The sequence below is a fragment of the Muscardinus avellanarius genome, assembly GCF_963383645.1.
Source record: "Muscardinus avellanarius genome assembly, chromosome: 13".
Lineage (NCBI taxonomy): Eukaryota > Metazoa > Chordata > Mammalia > Rodentia > Gliridae > Muscardinus > Muscardinus avellanarius.
This window is the reverse complement of record NC_137799.1, coordinates 13,762,455-13,783,322: the sequence shown is the minus strand read 5'-3', so window position 1 is coordinate 13,783,322 and position 20,868 is coordinate 13,762,455. Positions and strand designations below refer to the sequence as shown.

The following is a 20,868-nucleotide window of genomic DNA, read 5'->3' as shown; positions in this document are numbered from 1 at the left end:
ATGAGATTTTGATGTACCGCAGGTCTCAGCTTAAATGCCACTTCCTCAGGGAAGCCTGCCGACCTCTTGGAGTAGGTCAGGTCCCCTGGTACATGCACTCGTGCACACTGTTATTTTTACCTTTGACGCACTTAGAACAGCAGTAATTAATTAATTACTGAACCATAAGATTGATTGTTATTTGTTACCTGGCTTTCATGTTGGATCCAATGAAGATGGAGTGTCTTTCTTTGATTTAGTATCTAGTGGCCTGGCACATAGTATATATTCAGAAGTTTTATTGACTGATGAATGAGTGACAGAATTGTTAAGCAGACCAGCTGTTCGCAGTAGTGGGTCAGGTAGTCACTCCAAGGATGGTGCTAGAAGTAGGCTGTGGAATATTTCCCTGCTGACTTTCCTTTTCTGGTTTTATATTTGGTTAAGAATGATAATAGTAGTAACATTTGGATTGTATTTGCTGTATTATATTTTTTAAGTTACACACACACACAATACATATACATACACATACACATACACACACAATTTTTTTTTTTTTTGGTACTGGACATTGAACCCAAAGACATTTTACCTCTGGGCTATACCGCCAGCCCTATTTTATTTTTATATGGATACAGGGTCTCTCCAAGTCGCTGAGGCTGGTCTTGAACCTACAATCTTTCTGTCTCATCCTCTCAATTACTGGGATTATAGACCTTACACCACCACTCCTGGCTAAGTTTTATATATTTACTAATTCAATTCTTATCACTTACCATTGAAGAAATTACAATTTTCCAGTGAAGAAATCCTTATAATTATCTAGTGAATATGGATCTCACCTTTTTTTTTTTTTTTGGTGGTACTGGGGTTCCTGGACACACTTCTACCTCCGGGCTACACTCCCAGACCTATTTTATTTTTGGAAACAGGGTCTCCTAAGTCAGCGCTGCTGGCTTCGAACCTGCGTGATCCTCTTGTCTCCGCCTCACAAGCGCAGGGATTACAAGCGTGCGCCACCAAGCCTGGCTGGATCGCACCCAGTTGTTTTTTTTTTTTTTTTGGTGGTACTGGGGTTCCTGGAAGCCCTTCTACCTCCGGGCTACACTCCCAGACCTATTTTTACATTTTTATTTGGAAACAGGGTCTCCTAAGGCAGCGCGCGAGGCTGGCTTCGAACCTGCGCGATCCTCCTGTCTCTGCCTCCCAAGCGCGGGGATTACAAGCGTGCGCCACCACGCCCGGCTGGATCTCACCAGTTTTGCAAATGAGAAAACTGAGGCCTATTTGTAAAAAACGTGCTCAGTGTCATATCCAGTTCATGGAACAGTTGAAAACCTGGGCCTCTTGATGCCACGGGCTTGTAGGTACTAGCCCATCAGTAGCAAGCTTCTTTTCATATTCTGTGGGCCTCTCAGCATTCTACCTCTGAGGTACCCCTCCAGCTCTATTTTTTATTCTTTATTTTTATATATTTATTTATTTTGTGGTACTGGGATGGAACCCAGAGGCATTCTGCCTCTGAGCTACACTCCCAGCCCTATTTTTTATTCTTTATTTTAAAATAGGGTGCCACTGAGTTGCAAAGGGCCTCACCAAGTAGCTGAGGCTGGCCGCGAACCGCGATCCTCTTGTCTCAGCCTCCCAAATTCTGGGATTACAAGCGTGCGCCACCACGCCCAGTTCATTGAGCATAAATTTTAATGTAGTTGTAATCTTCCGTCTTTTTGTGTCTTTAAGAAATCCTTTCTATCCCTGGATAGTTTATTTCTGAATGTGGTATGAGTTAAGGAATTTCAGTTTCTTTTCCTTACAGCTCCTAAGGTATCACCATCACTTGCTCAGCTCATTCTTTGCTCCAGATTTCTAACGCCCCTGCGTCTGCCCGTTTCCTTTCTGTGTCTGGTTTTGTTTTGTATTGTCTCTGTTCATGCTGCTGATCTTTTTATTCACTCAACGTTGACTTTCTAGCTAAAGGAAAAGGACAGTCTCAAACCAGAGTGAATATTAACGCAGCCTTGGTTGAGGATATAATCAGCTTGAAAGAGGTGGATGAAGAAATGAAGTCGGTGATGGATGCACTCAAGGATAATTTCAATAAGACTCTCAATATCAGGACCTCACCAGGTTAGTCCGAGCCAGTGTTTTGGGCGGGGAGTATCTTTGCAGAGTTGAGTGTTAGCCCCACCTTTATACTCAGTGGGCCGTTGCTTACTTTTCAGACCCTCAGTTTTCTTGTCTGATTTCTATCGTACAGTGTCGGGGTTGGTATTAGAATAATAAGGCAGTGTGTAATGTTTCTGGCATAGAGTTCGCACTAAATTTATCTTTGCATTTAGTAAGTATTTGTTGAGTAAGAGCTAGGCATTGCACTGGTGTGTAGTAGTGAACAAATAGCCGTGTCGTTGCCCTCATGGAACTCTACTCTCAAAAGAAGTTACGGCGATACTGTAAACCCAGCTAGGTGTTCAGGCTCACAGCTCTGACATCTTTGGTCTGATTTCTCCAGTTTGTCCTGTTTGGCGGGACTTACGCCTTTTACTGGGAACAAATGGCTACAGACCTGCCCACCTGAGGCTTTGCAGTATCCCTGAGCCTGACCAGGAAGGTTCCGTTTGGGTTAATAGCTTCCTGAAAGTGGCTTTTCTAAGTGGGAAATGTCAGAACTGTCTAGGGGAACTGTTTGCAGATGTGATGGAGAAGTGAGTTGTCAGCTAATGGTGCAAGCAGGCAGGAAAAATCCAATTGCTGCTAAATTGGCCTTTTGCAAATTGTCATCATCCTATAGTTAAGCCCGGGACCCCCTCTGAAGGTATCTGGGAGCCGGGGCTGCGCCCACTCACATCTTGATTGGGGAAGTTCAGAAGGAAAGTAGGAAGTATTTCATGAACTCGTTCTTAAGAAAGTCAACTAAAAAATACATGGCTCCATCTATAAACTACCAGAAACATACTGAGTTCCGAGAGGAGAGCCGTGCGAAGCCAGAAGACCATTCCCGTCATTTGTCAACCTATGGAATGGCGCATTTCTGCTTTGCTGACAGTAGAGCGTGCCGTTCAATCCCTCTCAAATGTTTATTTTAAACTTGCTTATTATTTTAGGTATGAAACTGATAAAGTGTTCTGTCTCCCCTGTGCTTTCTGGCCTGTTAACATTCTGCAGCCGAAACCAGAGAGCAGTTTGAGAGGAGCTCAGGGAGAAATGTGATACTTAAAATTAGCCAGCAAACTCCACTCTTGTTGAACTTAAAAAGATGATGGGCTTGGAAAGAGGTTGGGAGTGTAATTTGTTAAATGTTAACCTCTGAGAAAATGAGGGGCAGGAGTGAGGCTGAGGGAGAGTCTCACTGGGGACAGATTGAGGGGAAGGATTTGATGCATTATGTCGATACAGATTTAGAGAATGGGAACCACCACGGTTGCATACCTAAGCGCCGTGTTGGGACTTCTGTGGCACAGGGTCTTATGGCGGATCAGAAAGGCGGAATTAAGGTTCATTTTCAGAAGGCCTCCCATTGGTATTTCCTCTTTGCTGCTTTTTCTTGAGGGTTATGTTTGTGTAGCATTCTGTGTAGAACTTGGAGCCTCGAAGAGACGATGAAACAGGCTAAAGTAGTCTTTGTGTCAGATTCCTCCGCAGTACTTTTCATTGCTGGCTGAGCCAGCAGGCACTTTTTCTCTCACACTTCCATATGTTTAAATTTCTATCTCCAAGGTAGGTGATGCCTTTTAGCAGTCATCTGAGGTGCGGGTCTCTGTTCCTGTCCTCTTTCCTTTCTCCAAACGTCCACTTATTTACTCACCGTAGCGTTATAGAGCACTCATTCTGTGCTGATTACTTAATAGTGATGTTAATAGGTGCTGTGGGTACAGAGAAGAAGACATTATTGCTACCTTCCAGGAGCCTAAAACCCAGTGTGAAGGGAAAGACAAGTTAATCAACATGTTTACAACCTGACAGCAAAGCAGAGTGGTGAGGATTGTGGCTTTGGAAATGGTCAGGTCTGGGTTGGAATTTAGATCCAGTATAAAGAGCTATTGTGACGAGTTACTTTCTATGCCTCACATTTCTTCATCTGTAGAATAGTAATAATAACTATATTAATAGTTATGTAGTAATAATGTATACAATAATAATAACTATTATAGGTTTATTGTGATAATGAAAACAAATAAATTATACAAAGCATCTGGCACGATGTGTTTCTTATAGGAGTGTTCAGTACAGTTAGCTGATCAGTATTTATAGAAATGCGTATAGGATACTTGGGGGCTCATAAGAAGGGTCTGTACTCCAGTTGAGGTCAGAAGATGTCTGGGATAAGATGCTGCTATAGATGAGCTTTGGAGAATGAGCAGGGATTATATGAGCAGAAAAAGATGTTCTCAGTAAAAGGAAAAGATATTGAGCTTAAAAAAATTTACATACTTCTAAGCCTTTGTAGAATGAGGATCTCTGAGGTAGGATCTTAGGTCTAGGCTCCTGGAAGGTGGGAACAATGTCTTTTCTCTCCATATATTAAAGTAATTATAAGTCAATTCGTTTGGTTAGGATATAGAAAATGCTAAGAAGTAGATATAGTTAACATTATTTGGACACAGTTATAAATGCTTTTCATACTCTTTAATCCTTATAAATATAACTCTATGAATACAATTTTTATGTCCCATTTAGAGATCAGGAAACAGAGGCCTAGAAAGTTGAAGGGATCTTTGTCCAGGGTCTCACAGGTAGAGGTGGCGAGTTGGTATTTGAACTTCAGTCTTCATAATGGCTTTACCTTTATACCTCCTGGACTTTGCCTGGTTGAAGCCAGTGGTGTCAGCAGCCTTCTGTCTTGTGATGACACTGAATCTGGTTGAGTACTTCAAATCACATTGCTTTGGGCCTCAGTATTGTGTTATTACTGTATTGCCAGGGCAACTCCAGTTTGTTAAAAAGACTTTTTTCCACTCCACCTTTTCTTTGTGTCTCTGAATGTGACATCCATGAGTGGTTCCATGGTAAGGATTTTTTTTTCTGGTTCTCATTTGCATAGGAAATCAGTGAGTTTGAATAATGTCCTACCTATAATTGCTTAAAATTGCTTTCTTGGGTTTCTGAACATTTTGTCCGCAGTTTTCCAGACTTTAGATATGGATAAAGGTAAGATCCAGGATAAAAGTGAAGTGTTCTTAGGGGTTTTTGTTTGTTTGTTTGTTTCTAATGGGCTTTTTTTCTGAAGGGGATCTAAGCACCAAAATCAAGGATGGTATAAGGAAATGGCTGTAAACCTGGCTATGTGTCAGAATCATGTGGTAAACTTAAAAAAAAAAAGTTACCGGCTTCCCCAACATCACAGGTTCTCAAGTGTCTACAGAATCAGAAGCTATGGGTTGGGGCCCAAAAATCTAAGCACACCTGAGTATAGGTCTTGACTCCCGATTGATTTTTCTTTTGTTAGTTCTGTGATCTTGGCCTGTTTAACCTTCTCACATCTCTCATCTGTGAAGTGGAGGTAGCAATACAGTTACAGGGTTGTTGTAAGAACTAAAAGGTATCATAAGAGATATCTTTTTTTTTTTTTTTTTTTTGGTGGTACTGGGGTTCCTGGAAGCCCTTCTACCTACGGGCTCCACTCCCAGACCTATCATATATATATATATATATATATATATATATATATTTTTTTTTTTTTTTTTTTTGGTGGTACTGAAGCCCTTCTACCTCCGGGCTACACTCCCAGACCTACTTTTACATTTTTATTTGGAAACAGGGTCTCCTAAACCAGCGCTCGTGGCTGGCTTCAAACCTGCGTGATCCTCCTGTCTCTGCCTCCCAAGCGCAGGGATTACAAGCGTGCGCCACCACGCCCGGCCCTATTTTATATTTTTGAAACAGGGTCTCTTACGCCAGCGTGGCTGGCTTCGAACCTGCGCAATCCTCCTGTCTCCGCCTCCCAAGCGCGGGGATTACAAGCGTGCGCCACCACGCCCGGCAAGAGATATCTTTTTCGTGCTATATTTTGGATTTACGTGCTTGTTTATATTTAGCTACAACCCTTGAGCTACAGTCCTCACTTTAGTTCTATGGGGTAGTTATTCTTAAATGGAGAGGTGGCAGCTCTTTCCACTCTAGTTCTCTAAGTCCTGTGTCACAGGAAAAGCTCTAGGGTCCAGCACAGCAGTGTGGCATCCCACCCTAGTTGCTAGTAAGGATTCCAACCTAGTTCTGTCAACGTTCCAAGCTCTTTTCATCACATACCCTGTGAAAGCTCCTTGTACAGTCTTGTCACATTGATAAGGGATCCCTGAGTGTTTGTTGAATCTGAATCAGATAGGGACTTAGATGCGGTGCTTCTAAGGTCTTTTGTAATTTTAAAACCCCATATTTTTTCTTTTAGGCTCCCTTGATCATATTACTGTGGTAACTACCGATGGGAAACTTGCTTTAAACCAAATTAGCCAGATCTCCATGAAGTCTCCACAGTTGATTTTGGTGAATATGGCCAGCTTCCCAGAGGTAAGGTGTCTTTGCTGAAAGGGCCCTTCTATAGTCCCTTCTGGAGTAAGGTGGGGTCATGTCAGGATGAAGTGATCCCTTGAGATTGAGGTGAAACAGAAGAGAAGACTTACCAAAGGGAACTTGAGGAAAGTTCTTTCCTGTTTTTGAATTTCTCTTCTGTTAAACTTATGTACAGTAGAGGCCAGGCAAGTAATTTCAATCCTGAAACAGGTTCATCTAAGAAAAACGGTAATGGAGTGATTGGCACTGGGCCAGGTGAGGGCTCTGGTAAGCCAGAGAGCTGTGCCCCGTCTGTGGGGAGGGACTTCTGCCAGCTCTTGCTGATCATTGTCAGGTGGAAACGGAGGATGATGTTTATTTCCAGAAGGAGCTAGTAACCCCAAATTTTGTGTGAGATCTTTGTTCACTAAAAGGTGATGACTAATTTACACTTTTCTTTTTTAAAACTGTGAGACATGTGAATGGGCCATATATAGCCTGAGGCTACCATTTATGACCTCTGCGTTAGCACTGGGAGCACATCCTTCAGGAATTCATATTTCCTTCAGACTTGACTGGCCATTGCAGGATATCGCATGGAGCACAGTTCTGCCAAGACTTGAAGATGAGTTGCATTACGTCACTGCAACCTTGAGGCTTTATGATTTGTATGTCTTATTGAGGAAGATAATTGGGCCTTTCTCTATTGGTTCACTATGAACTGACCTGGATTGATAGTCCTAGAGGACCTAGAGTCTGGTCCCATCTCTGCCTTTAACTGGCTGTTTGACCTTGGGCGTGTTGCCTCTCTCTCTCTGAGCCTCCATTTTCTCGTCTGGTAACATGAACTGAAGAAATCTTCTTGTTCTGATTGTCTATTTCAGTAGTTCTGTCCTAAAGGCAGACTAAAGTTGAATTTGCCAGATTTGACTAACTGGGTTAGAGGCCTTGGAAAGGGAAATCCCTTGCTACTAACAAAGTGTTTCAAATGAGAGGCCTCTTAAAGCCAGTGTGCCAGGCACTCTTGTGGGAGTGCTATTACTTACCATCACCCCGCTTTGTTCTCCATACTGCAGCCGGACTGAGCTTTTAAAAGTAGGTATTGGCTTGTTTCCTTCCCATGCTGTAAACCTACCAGTGGCTTCAACTAATCTCCAAGAAAAAAATCCAAGCGGCGTGAACTGGCCTCTGTCCTTCCAGTCTGTGCCACCGTTATCCTTGCACACTGCCCTGGCCACGCTGGCCTTTCAGGTTCTCAAATGCACGAGCCCTTTGCATCTCGGGGTGTGTGCATTTACTGTTCCTGTTGTTTGCAGCAATCTTGGCTGGCTAATTGCTACTTGTATTTTTGATCATAGCATAAATGTCACTTTCTCAGGGAAGCCTTTCTTAAGCTACACTATCTCAATTGTTCTTCCACACTAAGCTCCCATTCTACAGCACAGGTTTCTTCATTGCGCTTCTCACTATATTTACATGTTTACTTCCAATTGAACTTTCACTAAATTATAAGCTAGGAGTGTAGGAATCATATCTGATTTGTTCATTGTGTTCAGCACCAAACATGGTGCCTGGCACATGGAATTGCTCAGTAAATTCCTCTTGAATGGATGAATACTCGTCATGAGGTTGCTAGAAGGGAGGTACTCATTGCCAGTGTTGCTGAGGAGCCGATAAACGGAGGAAGAGGACTGTCAGCTTTTCCTGGCTCCCTCTGAACCACTGAGACCTCTCTGCCTTGTTCATCTTATCCCATAGGCACTGCGGGCCAATTTAGGGAATAGTCTCCTAATTACACAGCTTGAAGACCTCATCAGGCAGATTGCTTTTCAGAGCCAGCCACTTCTGTTATTAAATAGCAAGTAGCATCCACAGAAGAAGCACCTGATTGGCCACCAGAGCATCTTATGAGGCAGGAGGAGGTATCAAAAGCTTAATTTTTTTCTTAGGAAGTTGGAGTATATCTTCGTTTTTCAACCACAGCATCTCTGCATTTCTCCAAGTTGAAATTCCCTGGGTTTTGATGAAGCCTTAGCAAGCAGCTCAGTGGAGAGGAAGTGTGAGTTACAATATCTTTTGAATTCCTTTATCTCATCTGTTGTATATATTAAACAAATAGCTCTAACTAAACATTTCCTTCCTCCAGCTTAGAAGCTGTCCATAGAGTACCCAGGTTCATAGCTTCAAACTGCTGAGCTAATCCTCTCTGTGTTTATATAATTCCTTTCTGCTTCACATGTACTTGGCTTTCTTTCCAAACCCGAGCCGTTTCTATGTACCAGTGACATGATGCAGATTTACATGCATAATCTTTTCGAATGCATTGAAGACAGAAAACTGTGTTGCATTTGTTTAAGGTGTCCTGCTTGATAAATGATACATACAGTTGCTGCCTTTCATAAACTTGCCCTAAGCTAGAGTTAATGACAGGAAAGAGAAAAAGGGACTAAAACCACAGCATCATTTGAATAAAACAAGGCAAATAGAAAAGCTTCTGCAGGCTCTGGTGGTGAAGAGAGCTGGTACGTATTTAGTGTCTACTCTCTTGCCAGTCGTTTTCTCATGTTTTCTTCCATATGATCAACAGGAAAATTAGCATCTTAGCATCTTGCCATTTTATAGATTATTAGGAAATGGAGGCTCAGAGAAATGAAATATCTCTCCTAGGTTCATGTGACCGGCCACGGTTTTAGCAGAGCTGTGTTGGTAGGAAAGCTGTGCTACTTTCATCAGTCATTCATTCACTGAATACATATTTTTGAACCCCTGAAAGTGATTAGATTTTGTTTGAGGTACTGAGAATTAAAGACAGACAAAGCTTATATTTTCATACGCCTGACATTCTAGGGACCCATTGGTATATAAAGAAAATAGAAGGTCAGTAATGGACAAAGCACTAACAAAGTTGGCTTGAATTCAGATTATCAAAGACTTGTTCACCTGTCTAAAGTTTTGTCATCTTTTATCCTTCAGCGTAGATTAGTTTGAGAATGGCCATGGCACACTGGGCGTGGTGGCACGTGCCTGTAATTCCAGTGCTTGGGAGGCTGAGCTGGGAGGAGCACAGGTTCAGGGCCTGCTTCAGCAACTTAGCAACGTCCTGTGCAACTTAGTGAGACCCTGTTTCAAAATAAGAAATAGAAAGGGCTGGGTCCAGATCAAAGGTAGAATGCCCCTGGGTTCAATCCCCAGCACCACATACACACAAAAAAAAAAGAGAGAAAGAAAAAAGAAAGTGATGGCAGACATTGCTGCCTGATCACAGTACTCTTCCCTGCCTTATTCCAGATGGGTGGATCAGTGATCATTCTGTACTCAGTACTCCAAGCAGCCTTAACCAGTTGATCAGTGTTACTATTTGAGCAGTCAGTTTGCCTTGGCAGGTTGGTGAGTATCTTCCTTCAGTGAAGGGATAAAAGTTAAGAGGAAGACATTCTATAAGAATGCATCCCTATTTTCTTTGAACCCTGAGTAGTTCAGATATTATGTTGGAGCCAGGTGAGGTGGTGCACACTTGTAATCCCAGCACTCGGGAGGCTGGGGCAGGAGGATCACGGTTCGCGGCCAGCCTCAGCTACTTAGTGAGGCCCTTTGCAACTCGGTAAGACCCTGTTTCAAAATAAAGAATAAAAAATAGGACTGGTGGTGTAGTTCGGAGATAAAGTTCCCCTGGGTTCCATCCCCGGTACCACAAAAATAAAAACAAAAAACAGATATCTCTATGTCTACCCTGTCTCTCTGCTACTCTGTCAGACCAAAATATACATATCTAGACTATAGTAGCATAATTACCTCTTTAGTAGGTTCCTTTGAAAAATTAAACCTCAGTTAACATTTTTTTTCTTTATTTGAAAAGACACAGAAAAATTAAAGTATAAAATAAGGATTTGAGATGGGCATGGTGACGCACGCCTGTAATCCTAGTACTTTGGAAGTTGAGATAGAAGATTTTGAAGACAGCCTTAGCAATTTAGTGAGGCCCTCGGGAATTCATTTATCTGAATAAAAAATAAAAAGGCATGGGGGTGTAGCTCAGAGGTAGAGTGCTCCTGGGTAAAATCCCTGGTATTTCCCCCAAATATATGAAAAAAATAAGGGTATGAAAGGTTATATATGTGAAGATGTAAGGAAATGCATTTTTAGGCCCTCCAGCCTATTTTATTTTGAAACAGGGTCTCACTAAATTGTAGAGGGCCTCACTAAGTAGCAGAGGCTGTCCACGAACCTGTGATCCTCCTGTCTCAGCCTCCCAAGTACTGGGATTACAAGCGTATGCCACAATGCCCAGCTTGGGCTTCATTTTTAGTAAGGAAAATGGCTGTTTTCTTACAGAGGAAAATTAATTTGATTTCACTTTCTGGCTAACTTATATTTGCCTTCCCATATGTAAGTATGGAATATATTGAGCTTGGGGATCTGGGAAAAACATACATAGAGTGACACCATTAGCTTGAATCGCCGTTCAGTTTTCTCTTAACTCTGCCAGTAGCTGGGTCCTCGCTCTGTCTCTCTTGGGCTTTCAGGGGAAGTCATGTCTGTGTTTAGGGTTTTCCCTTTCCTTCTGGTCTCTGTGTATAGAGTGAATGGGCTGTGCTTGCTTAGGTCAAAGATCCCCTCTAACTCCGCTCATTTGTGGTCAGAAGTACCATTTTAAGAATTTACTCTTTTTTAAATAATTTTTTATTGGTGCATTGTAGTCATGCATCTTAATGGGATTAAAAAAAACGTGTGGAGCTATACATGCACACATCCCCAGTTCAGCCCTCCCCTCCCCCTCCCTCCTACCCATGCTTGGCTTCCTGATTGACTTTGATATGTTTAAGTACATCATGTGCTTTAAAGAGTTTCTCAGTTTCCCTCTCCCATCCCCTCAGATAGGTCGCCTTAATTGCTCCTTTATGGGATCCCTTCTTTCTTAGTTACCCATTCCCTTCTCACCCATTTCTCCCTAGTTTTCACACATTAGGAAAAGCATCTGATTTCTTATTTTTTTGTGACATTTCACTGTAAATGCCATAATTTTGTTTTGCCTTATGGCTGGACAAAATTGCATTGTGTACACATCCTATAGTTTTGAAGTCCACTCATCTGTTGAAGGACATCTTGGCTGGTTCCACAGTTTGGCAATGGTGAACTGTGCAGCTATGAACATGGTTGCTCATGCATTAGTTTGGTATTTTGGGTTTCATTCTTTTTAGTAGATACCCAGAGGTGGTAATGCTGGATCATATGGTAAGCTCATTTTCCTTCTTCTGAAGATCTTCCATACTGTTTTCCAAAGTGGTTGCACCAACTTGCAATCCCACCAACAATGTATTAGAGCTTCTGTTTCTCCCTCCACATCTGATCAATTACAGTATCTTTCTTCCTTGGAAGTGCCTTTTTTAAAATTTCCACACTTATTCCCACTTACTGAAATCCTGAAAGCCAGAAGGTGAGTAACTTTGACAAGATGATTCACTCAAAACCAATTTTTTTTCTAATAGAGGTCACTTGGATCTGAGAATCTGCTGAGAGATGAGGTGAGGCAGTGGCAGCTTCTAGTGCTTCCTGGCCACATGGTTGCATGGACCCGCTGGCCCTTGGCTGGGGAGCAGGCCCCAGTCCCAGGCCTGCCGCGCGACAGGCTCTGGGCCTGGCCTCACTGGCTCCAGACCTGGCCTCACCCTGCGGCAGGCTCTGGGCCCGAAGAATTTACTATTTTAATCAGTAGCCGTATATAGATTCTTTGTACACTTAGATTCTACACACCTGGATTCTGTGTACAGTCTCCCCAGGAGATTATTTTTTTTTGTATGTGAGCATTCTGCTTTGTCTTTTTGACCTTATAGTAACGCCTACCTAGGTGTAGAATTTAAAATTATTTTAAACATATTAAATTATTAAATATTAAATATATTAAATTATTTTAAAGTGAAACGAGGGGCTAGGAATGTAGCTCAGTCTTAAAGTGCTTGCCTCACATGCATGAAGCCCTGAGTTTGATTTCCAGCATCACAAAACATAAAGAGATAAGTAAATAAATGAAAACAGAGATAAATGAGGTTGGGCAAAGTGGCTGTGCTCGAAGTCCCAGCTACTTCAGAGGGTGATGGAGGAGCCATGACTTTGAGACCAGCCCGGGCTACCTAGAAAGATCCCATCTCAAAATAAACACAAAAATGAAATGGAGAAAGCCGGGCGTGGTGGCGCACGCTTGTAATCCCCGCGCTTCGGAGGCAGAGACAGGAGGATCGCGCTGGTTCGGAGCCAGTCTTGCTGGCTTAAGAGACCCTGTTTCCAAATTTAAAAATAACATATATATATATATATATATATATATATATATATATATATATATATATATATATATATATGTCTGGGAGTGTAGCCCGGAGGTAGAAGGGCTACCAGGAAACCCAGTACCACCAAAAAAAAAAAAAAAAAAAGTGGAGAGCCTTTTCGGCACCTCTTCCAAAACGACGACAACAGCAGCAGCACACCTCGAGAGACAAGTAGGTGCCAGCCCAGCCGTTACTGTAAATCTGAGGGAGGAACTCGAGGCCGAGAACGAGCCTTGAATCCAAGCGATGTGGATTGAAGCTGAACAAATGTAAAAGTCTTCTGGAAATGTCAGAGGCTGTGTTTTCATGAGTCCACATTGTCATGCCAATGGAAATCTCTCTTTGCCACACTGCTGTCCAGGTTCTGACTGCACAGTAGTTAGAATGTTGAATGTGAGGTGAGACTCTTGGAGGTCAGTGTCCTGGAGCTGGCCAGCGCCCGAGCAGAAGAGGACATGAGGGTGACAGTGCTGCGTCAGCGGAACGACCGCATCGTCTCAGCTTTATTTGGGGGCTTTATGCATTCCTAATAATTATGTGTGTTTATATACTCTGTGTCCTCATTGTCTACCAGGCATAGAGCAGCATGCATTGCTTATGTTATCTCAGCCCTGAGGTTCAGATGCCTGCTCATCTCAGATTATGAAGTTGTGGCTTGGGGTTATCAGAGCTGAGGTTTAAATCGAGATCTTTCTGACTGCAAAGCCCATGCTCTCAACGACTGTGCCATACACCTTTTCAGAATCATGCCCCAGAAGTGAGTTTGGTGTGAGTGTAGCTGTGAATGAGTTAAATTTATTTACTCATTCCAAATCGGCACTGGTATATTTTGAGTGTAAAATGTCAACTGGAATTTTTAACGTATGAAATCTTTCATCTGTCTTTACACCAATCTTTGCACAGACCAGCTCTCCTCCCTTGAGGATTTATTGTGGTTTTGATCTGTGTTGCCTCAAACCATTGAAATCTTTTCAAAGAAGCAGAGCTGTTTTCTTTTTATTTTTTCTTCTTTCCTTTTTTTCTGTCCACAGTACACTGGTACCATGAGTGGACATAGTTTGCTATTCAGCTTGATCAAAGCGCTCTACACCAATGTAACTTCCTGATCTTACTGGTAACAGAACTAAATGTTTCCATGTTCTGCCAAGATGGGTTGCCAGTTATCGGCAGAGGGCTTGCATCTGGTAATAATTATTTACTAATTCTGTTTACCTTTTGATCTGGTTTTCAGTGTACAGCTGCAGCTATCAAGGCTATAAGAGAAAGTGGAATGAATCTGAACCCAGAAGTGGAGGGAACAGTAATTCGGGTACCCATTCCCGTGTAAGTTTGGCTGAAATTCACCTATTTCATTGAAATGGGATGACTGTCCTTAGAAGGAAACCAGTGCTCTGCTACACTCAGGCTGACAGCGAACCTTACCTGCCCTTTCATCCCAGCAAGGCTCTTTTGAGATCCAGTTTACTGATTCAGAAATACTTATCGAGTGCCTGTCATGTGCTAGATGCTTGGGTGTGCAGCAGTAAGCTTCAGAAATCCTTTGTCCCTAGGTAGATTACATCCTGGTTGGGAAATTAGGACAAATAAATAGATAAAGTCATTTCAGATAATGAAATGCTATGAGGAAAGAAAAGCCAGTAGTGTCCAACAGAGAGTGACTTAGTGAGGGGCAGCTTTGGCCTGGGAAGGCTCAAAGAGCCTGACCTCTGCTGTGAGCTGCACGGTGAGGAAGAGCATTCCAGGCAAAGGGAACAGCAAGTCCCTGACTCATACTCCTCGAAGAACTATTTTTACATTCCTTCTTGCTAGGTGAAAATTATAGGCATGAGAAAAGAATATTAGTGTGTGTTGGTATTCTACTTCCAAACTACAGCCCCAGCTCTTTTTATTTTTTATTTGGAAACAGTCTCACCAAGTTGCTGAGGGTCTTAAGTTGATGAGGCTGGCTGCAGCCTGTGATCCTCCTGTCTCTGCTTCCTAAGTACTGAGATTACAGGTGTGCACCACCACTCCCAGTAAGAAGATTGCTAATTGTATATAGGACTTAAATGTGTGATTTTTTTTTTTTTTTTTTTTTTTTTTTTTGTAGTACTGAGGTTGGAAGCCAGGGGCTTTTCTACCTCCAGGCTATACTCCCAGATCTATTTTATACATTATTTGGAAACAGGGTCTCATTGAGTTGCTGAGAGCCTCACTAAGTAGCTGAGGCTGGCTTTGAACCTGTGCAATCCTCCTGTCTCAGCCTTCCAAGTGCTGGGATTATAAGAGTGTACCACCATGCCCGACTCTAAATGGTTTAATTAATTAATTTATTGGTACTTGGGATTGAACCCAGGGACATTCTACCTCCTGGCTATATCCTCAGCCCTATTTTTATTCTTTATTTTGAAACAGGGTCTCACTACATTGCTGAGGGCCTCACAAGTTGCTGAGGCTGGTCGTGATCTTCCTGTCTCAGCCTCCCAAGTACTGGGATTACAAGCATGTGTCATCATGCCCTGCTAACTTAACCTTTTAAAAAAATAAAAATGAGCCAGGCATGGTGGCTCACACTTGTAATCCCAGCATTTGGAAGGTTGAAACAGGAGGATTGTAGTTCTTGGACAGCCTCAGCTACTACTTGGTGAGGCCCTTTGCAACTCAGTGAGACCCTGTTTCAAAATAAAGAATAAAAAATAGGGCTGGGGGTGTAGCTCAGAGGTAGAATGCCCCTGGGTGTCATCCCCAATACCACAAAAATAAATTAATTAATTCACTTTAAAAATGTATGGGTTTTTTTTTAATTTAAAAAGAAAAAACAAGGCTGGGCATGGTAGGGCACACTTATAATCCCAGTATTTGGGAGGCTGAGACAGGAGGATCGAAGGTTCGAAGCCAGCCTCAGCAACTTGTGAGGCCCTCCTCAACTTAGTGAGACCCTGTTTCAAAATAAAGAATAAACCTTAGGCCTAGGGCTATAGCTCGGAGGTAGAATGCCCCTGGGTTCAGTCCCCAGTACCGTTTTAAAAAAAAAAAAAAAAAGGAAAGAAAAGAAAAGATAAAACAAGACCATGGCATATTTGAGAAAAAGAAAATCCATTGTATCTGAAACTCAGGAAGGTATGAGGAGAGGCTTAAGGTATAGGCTTCCCAGGCTATGGTAAGAAGGTTGGGCTTTGTTAACCTGGTTGTGATGGGAAGCCTTCAAATGGCTTGAGGCAAAGGACTGATGTGATATGAATTTGGTGACGGTGTCTCTGGCCACTGATTAACAGATGGAATGTAGGGGACGGGGTAGACTTAAAGAGAACAGTCAGGAGGCAGCTACAACACTCCAGGTAACACGTAAATGTCCGATTCCATAGCAGAAGATTTAAATCCCTATTATATGGCATTTCCTGAACTAATTAAATCAATTTATTCAGTCAGTTATCAAGCATTTATTAAATAACTACATGCCAGGCATTTTTCTAGTTGTTAGGATACAGTAGTAAACAACAAAAAGGTCCTGGGGTTTACCTAATAGCTAAGTGGGTACTGTTCCCCCCTAATACATAATACAATGTCAAGCAATAGTTAGGACCACATAGAGAGTAAGAAGGCAAGGAGGTAGAGAGGTTTGGGCATTTTGTTATAGATCAGGAGAGTCAGGAAGAAAGTTCCAGTTGGATGACTAAAGAGAAAGAGTAAAGAAGCTTCCAAGTAGCTAGAAGGAAAACGGAAAAAGAAACCCTCGTCAGGCTTCTTTTGATGCCACACTTCATCCTGCATCTCTTTACATAGGCCTGTTTATTACACAGTCTCTGTCAAATAGGGGTTTTTGTCTGCAATGGAAATTTAGGCTCAGAGAGGTAAAGCAGTAGCATCTCTGAGGCCATACAGCGTTTACTGAAGCCAATGCCTAAATCTAGGGTTAGCTGATTAGAGTTCATGATCATTATAAGAATTAATATCAGCACTGAGAATCCAAGCATTTTCCTGACTGAGCTACTTCTTGCTTTATGGCCAGAAAGGGCTATCTTATTCTCTTGTATTCTCTGTACTCTTTGAGGCTGAATGAACACACTGCTTTGAAATCATGTGAAGTGGAAGTAGTTAAAACTGGTGCTTAAAAGCCATACAGACCAGGGTTGAGTCCAGTGCTGTTTGCTAGGTAGGCCCATGGACTTCCTCAGTGAGTCTTCTGAGGTTGCGTGTGCAGGCTCTGCTGGTACACAGACCTGATGTTTGTTTAGGCCTCTTGTTTGTATTATCTCCAGCTTACTTGTGGAACTTACTGTAACCCATACTTTATAGGCCAAAAAAAAGAAGAAAAGATCAGAGAAATTAAGAACTACCCAAGATCACTTGGCCAATAAGTAGTGATCAGGATTCGATTCTTAGTTTTTCAATCACTCTCTGTGCAGATGAGTAATTCTAGAAAGTGCTAAAGGTGCTCATGGAGTAGATGATAGTCAGCAGGTTTGTATATATCTAGTTCTTGCTCTCCTGTCTGTGAACTTGGACAAGCTGCTTTACTCTCCTGAGTGATTTCCTCACATACTCGCTGAAAGGGTTGTTCTCGTGTCCCTTCCTAAGCTCCTGTGATGCTGTGCATCTGTGCTGCTAACTCTTCACTGCTGACTTGGATTCCTAGAGCAGCCCAGTCATGTGCCACGTTTTCCTTTCAAAGACCAGCTCGACATTAGGTATACCTCTGCAGTCCCAAAGAAGTTAAGGAGTGCCCTTGGTGCATTGTATGTAAGCTTGAAGATCAGTGAGTTTAACTCAAACTTCCAAAGACACATGAATCTGTTACATTATTTTTAACCTTATTTTATTTTGTTAGTTAATGGTTGTAATCCAAGAGAAAGTTGATGGACCAAAACCGTCTGCTCCTGCAAACTTCATTTTTTATATACTGTCTTCCTTTGACAAGGTAGTAGGGTCATGAGGCCCCCTATTGAATTATGTGTTTGGTAGTTTTCCAAATAGAAAATGAACGATCTGTTCTTTATTATGGAGGCTGTGTCATGTGAGGGGATAGAAGTTGATTTCTGAAATAAGAGGATTGAGGTTTTTCTTGGGTTTCAGCAGTGGCTTCCATACGACTGAGCACATCACCCTAGCAGCTTGGGGCTCCAGTTCCTTATTTGTAAAGTAGGTGAAATATTGTATAACGGTAGAGACTTGATGACATTAACAGAAAATAGATTAAGTGGTATGATTGTCTTAAACTACATAAATATAAGATGTTTAGCCTTAATTTTCTATTTATGTGTAATTTTAGGAGAAAAGGAGGGATGAGGAAGGCAACAACAGCACCTTCTCTGTGCCAGGAGTTTTTAGGTGCTTGACATATGTAGGGAAAGCAGAAAAGTATACGGTTGATTTGTTTGTTTTGGTACTGGGGATTGAACCCAGGGACATTCTGCCTCCAAGCTGTTTGTTTGTTTGTTTGTGTTGAAACAGAATCTTGCTAGGTTGCTAAGAGTCTCGCTACATTTCTGAGGCTGCCTCAGAACCCATGATCCTCCTGTCCCAGCCTCCCAAGTACTGGGACTACAGGCGTGGCCCACCATGCCTGGCCACGAGGGTTACACTGATCCCTTGGTGGTACATAGCATGGAATCGAGTTCAGGCTCTTCTGCTCTCTTGACTGCTCTGAATATCAGAGCACTCATCTGTAAAATAAAAATCTGCGAGACTTGCTTTGTATGGTTATTGAGAGGGTTCAGTGTGATAATGCACGCAAAGCTTTTTGTTGTTGTTGTTCTGGGTATTGAACCCAGGGGCATTCTACCTCCAACCATTTTTATTTTAAAACAGGGCCTAAGTTGCTGAGGCTGGCCTCGAATCTGCAGCCCTACTGTCTCAGCCTCTCAAGTGCTGATGAATTCTAGGCATGCAGCACCACGCCTGGCTCACACAAAGCTTTTGGTGCTTAGTAAGCACCGAGTTATTGCTCGCATGTGTTGCTCTTCGTTCTCTATCACAGATAGGTCAAAGCGTAGTTCTTTTTTAGGGATAAAGCATTGACTTTGGATCACAGAGTTGGTAATTGGCAAAGTTGTGATGGGGAAAATCAGCAAAGTTTATCTTAGGAGTTTGGAAAGTATAGGGAATAAGAAGTGTGAATTCCTAGGATCAGATTCTGAGGATAGAATTTCAAGTTTAGTTCTAAGACAATTTGCCTTTCTTGATTGGTCCTGATTCTTCCTTTGCCTAGTGATGGTCTGTACTTTTTGGCCTTGATTCTGGTTGCCTAAGACTAAGTTTTATTTTCAGTTGCAGCAGATCTCAGCTACCACTTCACCCTCATTACACGCCTCTGATTCTTATATTCTTATTTAAATGAATCTACTGAGATGTGAGGTTCCTGCTATAATCTGCCTCTGATCTTTTTGGGAAATAGGTAGAAGGTAAGTCTTAAACCAGTAACAGGTCAGGCTTGGCACCTGAGCGGTCCTTTTCATCAGCCCTCCTGTGGCCTGAAGGTCAGCTCTGTGGCGCTGAGTTTTTATCATGGCCCTCTTCTCAGGTGAAGTACTATTGAGCCTCAGAGAGTTGGGGTTATTTGTTTTCTTCCCTACTGACAATGTATGAAGTTGGTTTTCTTCTCTGACAAATGTTCTTTTTGTTTTGGTGTGGTACTAGGGTTCCTGGAAGCCCTTCTACCTCCGGGCTACAGTCCCATACCTATTTTATACTTTTTATTTGGAAATAGGGTCTCTTAAGCCAGCAAGGCTGTCTTCGAACCTGTGCGATCCTCCTGTCTCTGCCTCCCAAGCGCAGGGATTGCAAGCGTGCGCCACCACGCCCAGCTCAAATGTTCTTTTATTTAGGTAAGTCAATCAGCTTAATGGAATCTTTGAACATTCCCATTAATTGAGACTCACTGCGATAGTTTCTTCTGTTTTTCTATTTTTGTGATCACATCTTGACTGCCACGTATTGTTTACCTGTACCATGTAGGATGTTCAGGTGACAGCAAGAGGACTCATGTGGCCATAGGGGAGTGAGTGGGACAGACGTAGGAGGAGAAGTCAGGGTGGAATGGGGAGGCTGAGTTACAGAAGGCCTTAGGGAGCATGACAGGGACCTTGGTTTCTGTCTGTAATGAGAAAGTACTGGAGAGCTTTGAGTCGGAAATCGTGACTTAGGTGGTTGCTGCTTGGAGTCTCGTAGGAAGCAAGGCTGCAGGCAGGGGAGCAGGTAGAGCGCTTGCAGTAATGCAGACAGCAGGTAACCAAGCCTGAGCTGTGCTGTGATGGAGCCTTGGGGTGACTTCTTGGTGTGTGTATGAGTTTTAAAGAAAAAGCTGCCAGGATTTGCAGATGGATTAGATGCGGATTTAGAGAGGGGACTCGAGGATGAGGCCAAGGTTTTTGGCCCGAGCAATTGGAATGGTAAAGTCACCATCTCCTGAGATAGGGCAGACTATGGGAGGATGGGCTGGGTGTGAACAGGCCTTGTCCATACATATCTTGAGATGCCCCTGCAGCCAGTTCTCCTGGGGGGACACAGCACACAGCCCGCCGCAGTGAGCCTGGGCAAGTTGCTTAGTTTTTTGAAGTGTGAGTTTGGTTGTCTGTAAATGTGAATGATTCACTTATGGCTTTGAGGTGAGATAGGATATGATATGTGAGGCTTCTGGTATGAGGCATATCATGGGTAATTAATAAGTTTTAATTCCTTTATTTTCTTATATATATATTTTTTGGTGGTACTGGAAATGGTACCCTAGGGGCGTTCTACCTCCAAGCTACACCCCCAGCCCTATTTTTTATTCTTTATTTTGAAACAGGTTTTCATTAAGTTGCAAAGGGCCTCACTAGGTAGCAGAGGCTGTCCGTGAACCACAATCCTCCTTGTCTCAGCCTCCCAAATGCTGGGATTACAAGCGTGCGCCACCACACCCAGATCTAATATTTGTTTTCTAATTCTAAGAAGGACTTCTCATAAACATCTTTTTTTCTTGCTATTTAGTAGTAAAACCAAGGATATTTTCATTGTGTTTGCTGAGTTCTCATTTTGTCCTCATGCTCTTTTCTCTCTTCCTTAATAACCCCTCTCCCAGCCCTGTATTCATTTTTTTTTTTTTATTTTTCCCTCCACTTTG

General features: G+C 42.5%; 1 protein-coding gene across 3 annotated transcripts in view; it reads left to right on the top strand.

Moving 5' to 3' along the window:
- MRRF (mitochondrial ribosome recycling factor) overlaps positions 1–20,868 on the top strand; it is a gene marked incomplete at both ends in the record, with an annotated part of 45,978 nt that overhangs the window by 761 nt on the left and 24,349 nt on the right. For 2 of the 3 annotated variants that reach the window (XM_080709245.1, XM_080709244.1), the window contains 3 exons: positions 1,954–2,109; positions 6,365–6,483; positions 14,020–14,111. In XM_080709245.1, the coding sequence (XP_080565371.1) occupies positions 1,954–2,109; positions 6,365–6,483; positions 14,020–14,111 (367 nt within the window). The remainder of the gene's footprint in view (positions 1–1,953; positions 2,110–6,364; positions 6,484–14,019; positions 14,112–20,868) is intronic. The other variant, XM_080709243.1, reaches the window with a different exon arrangement.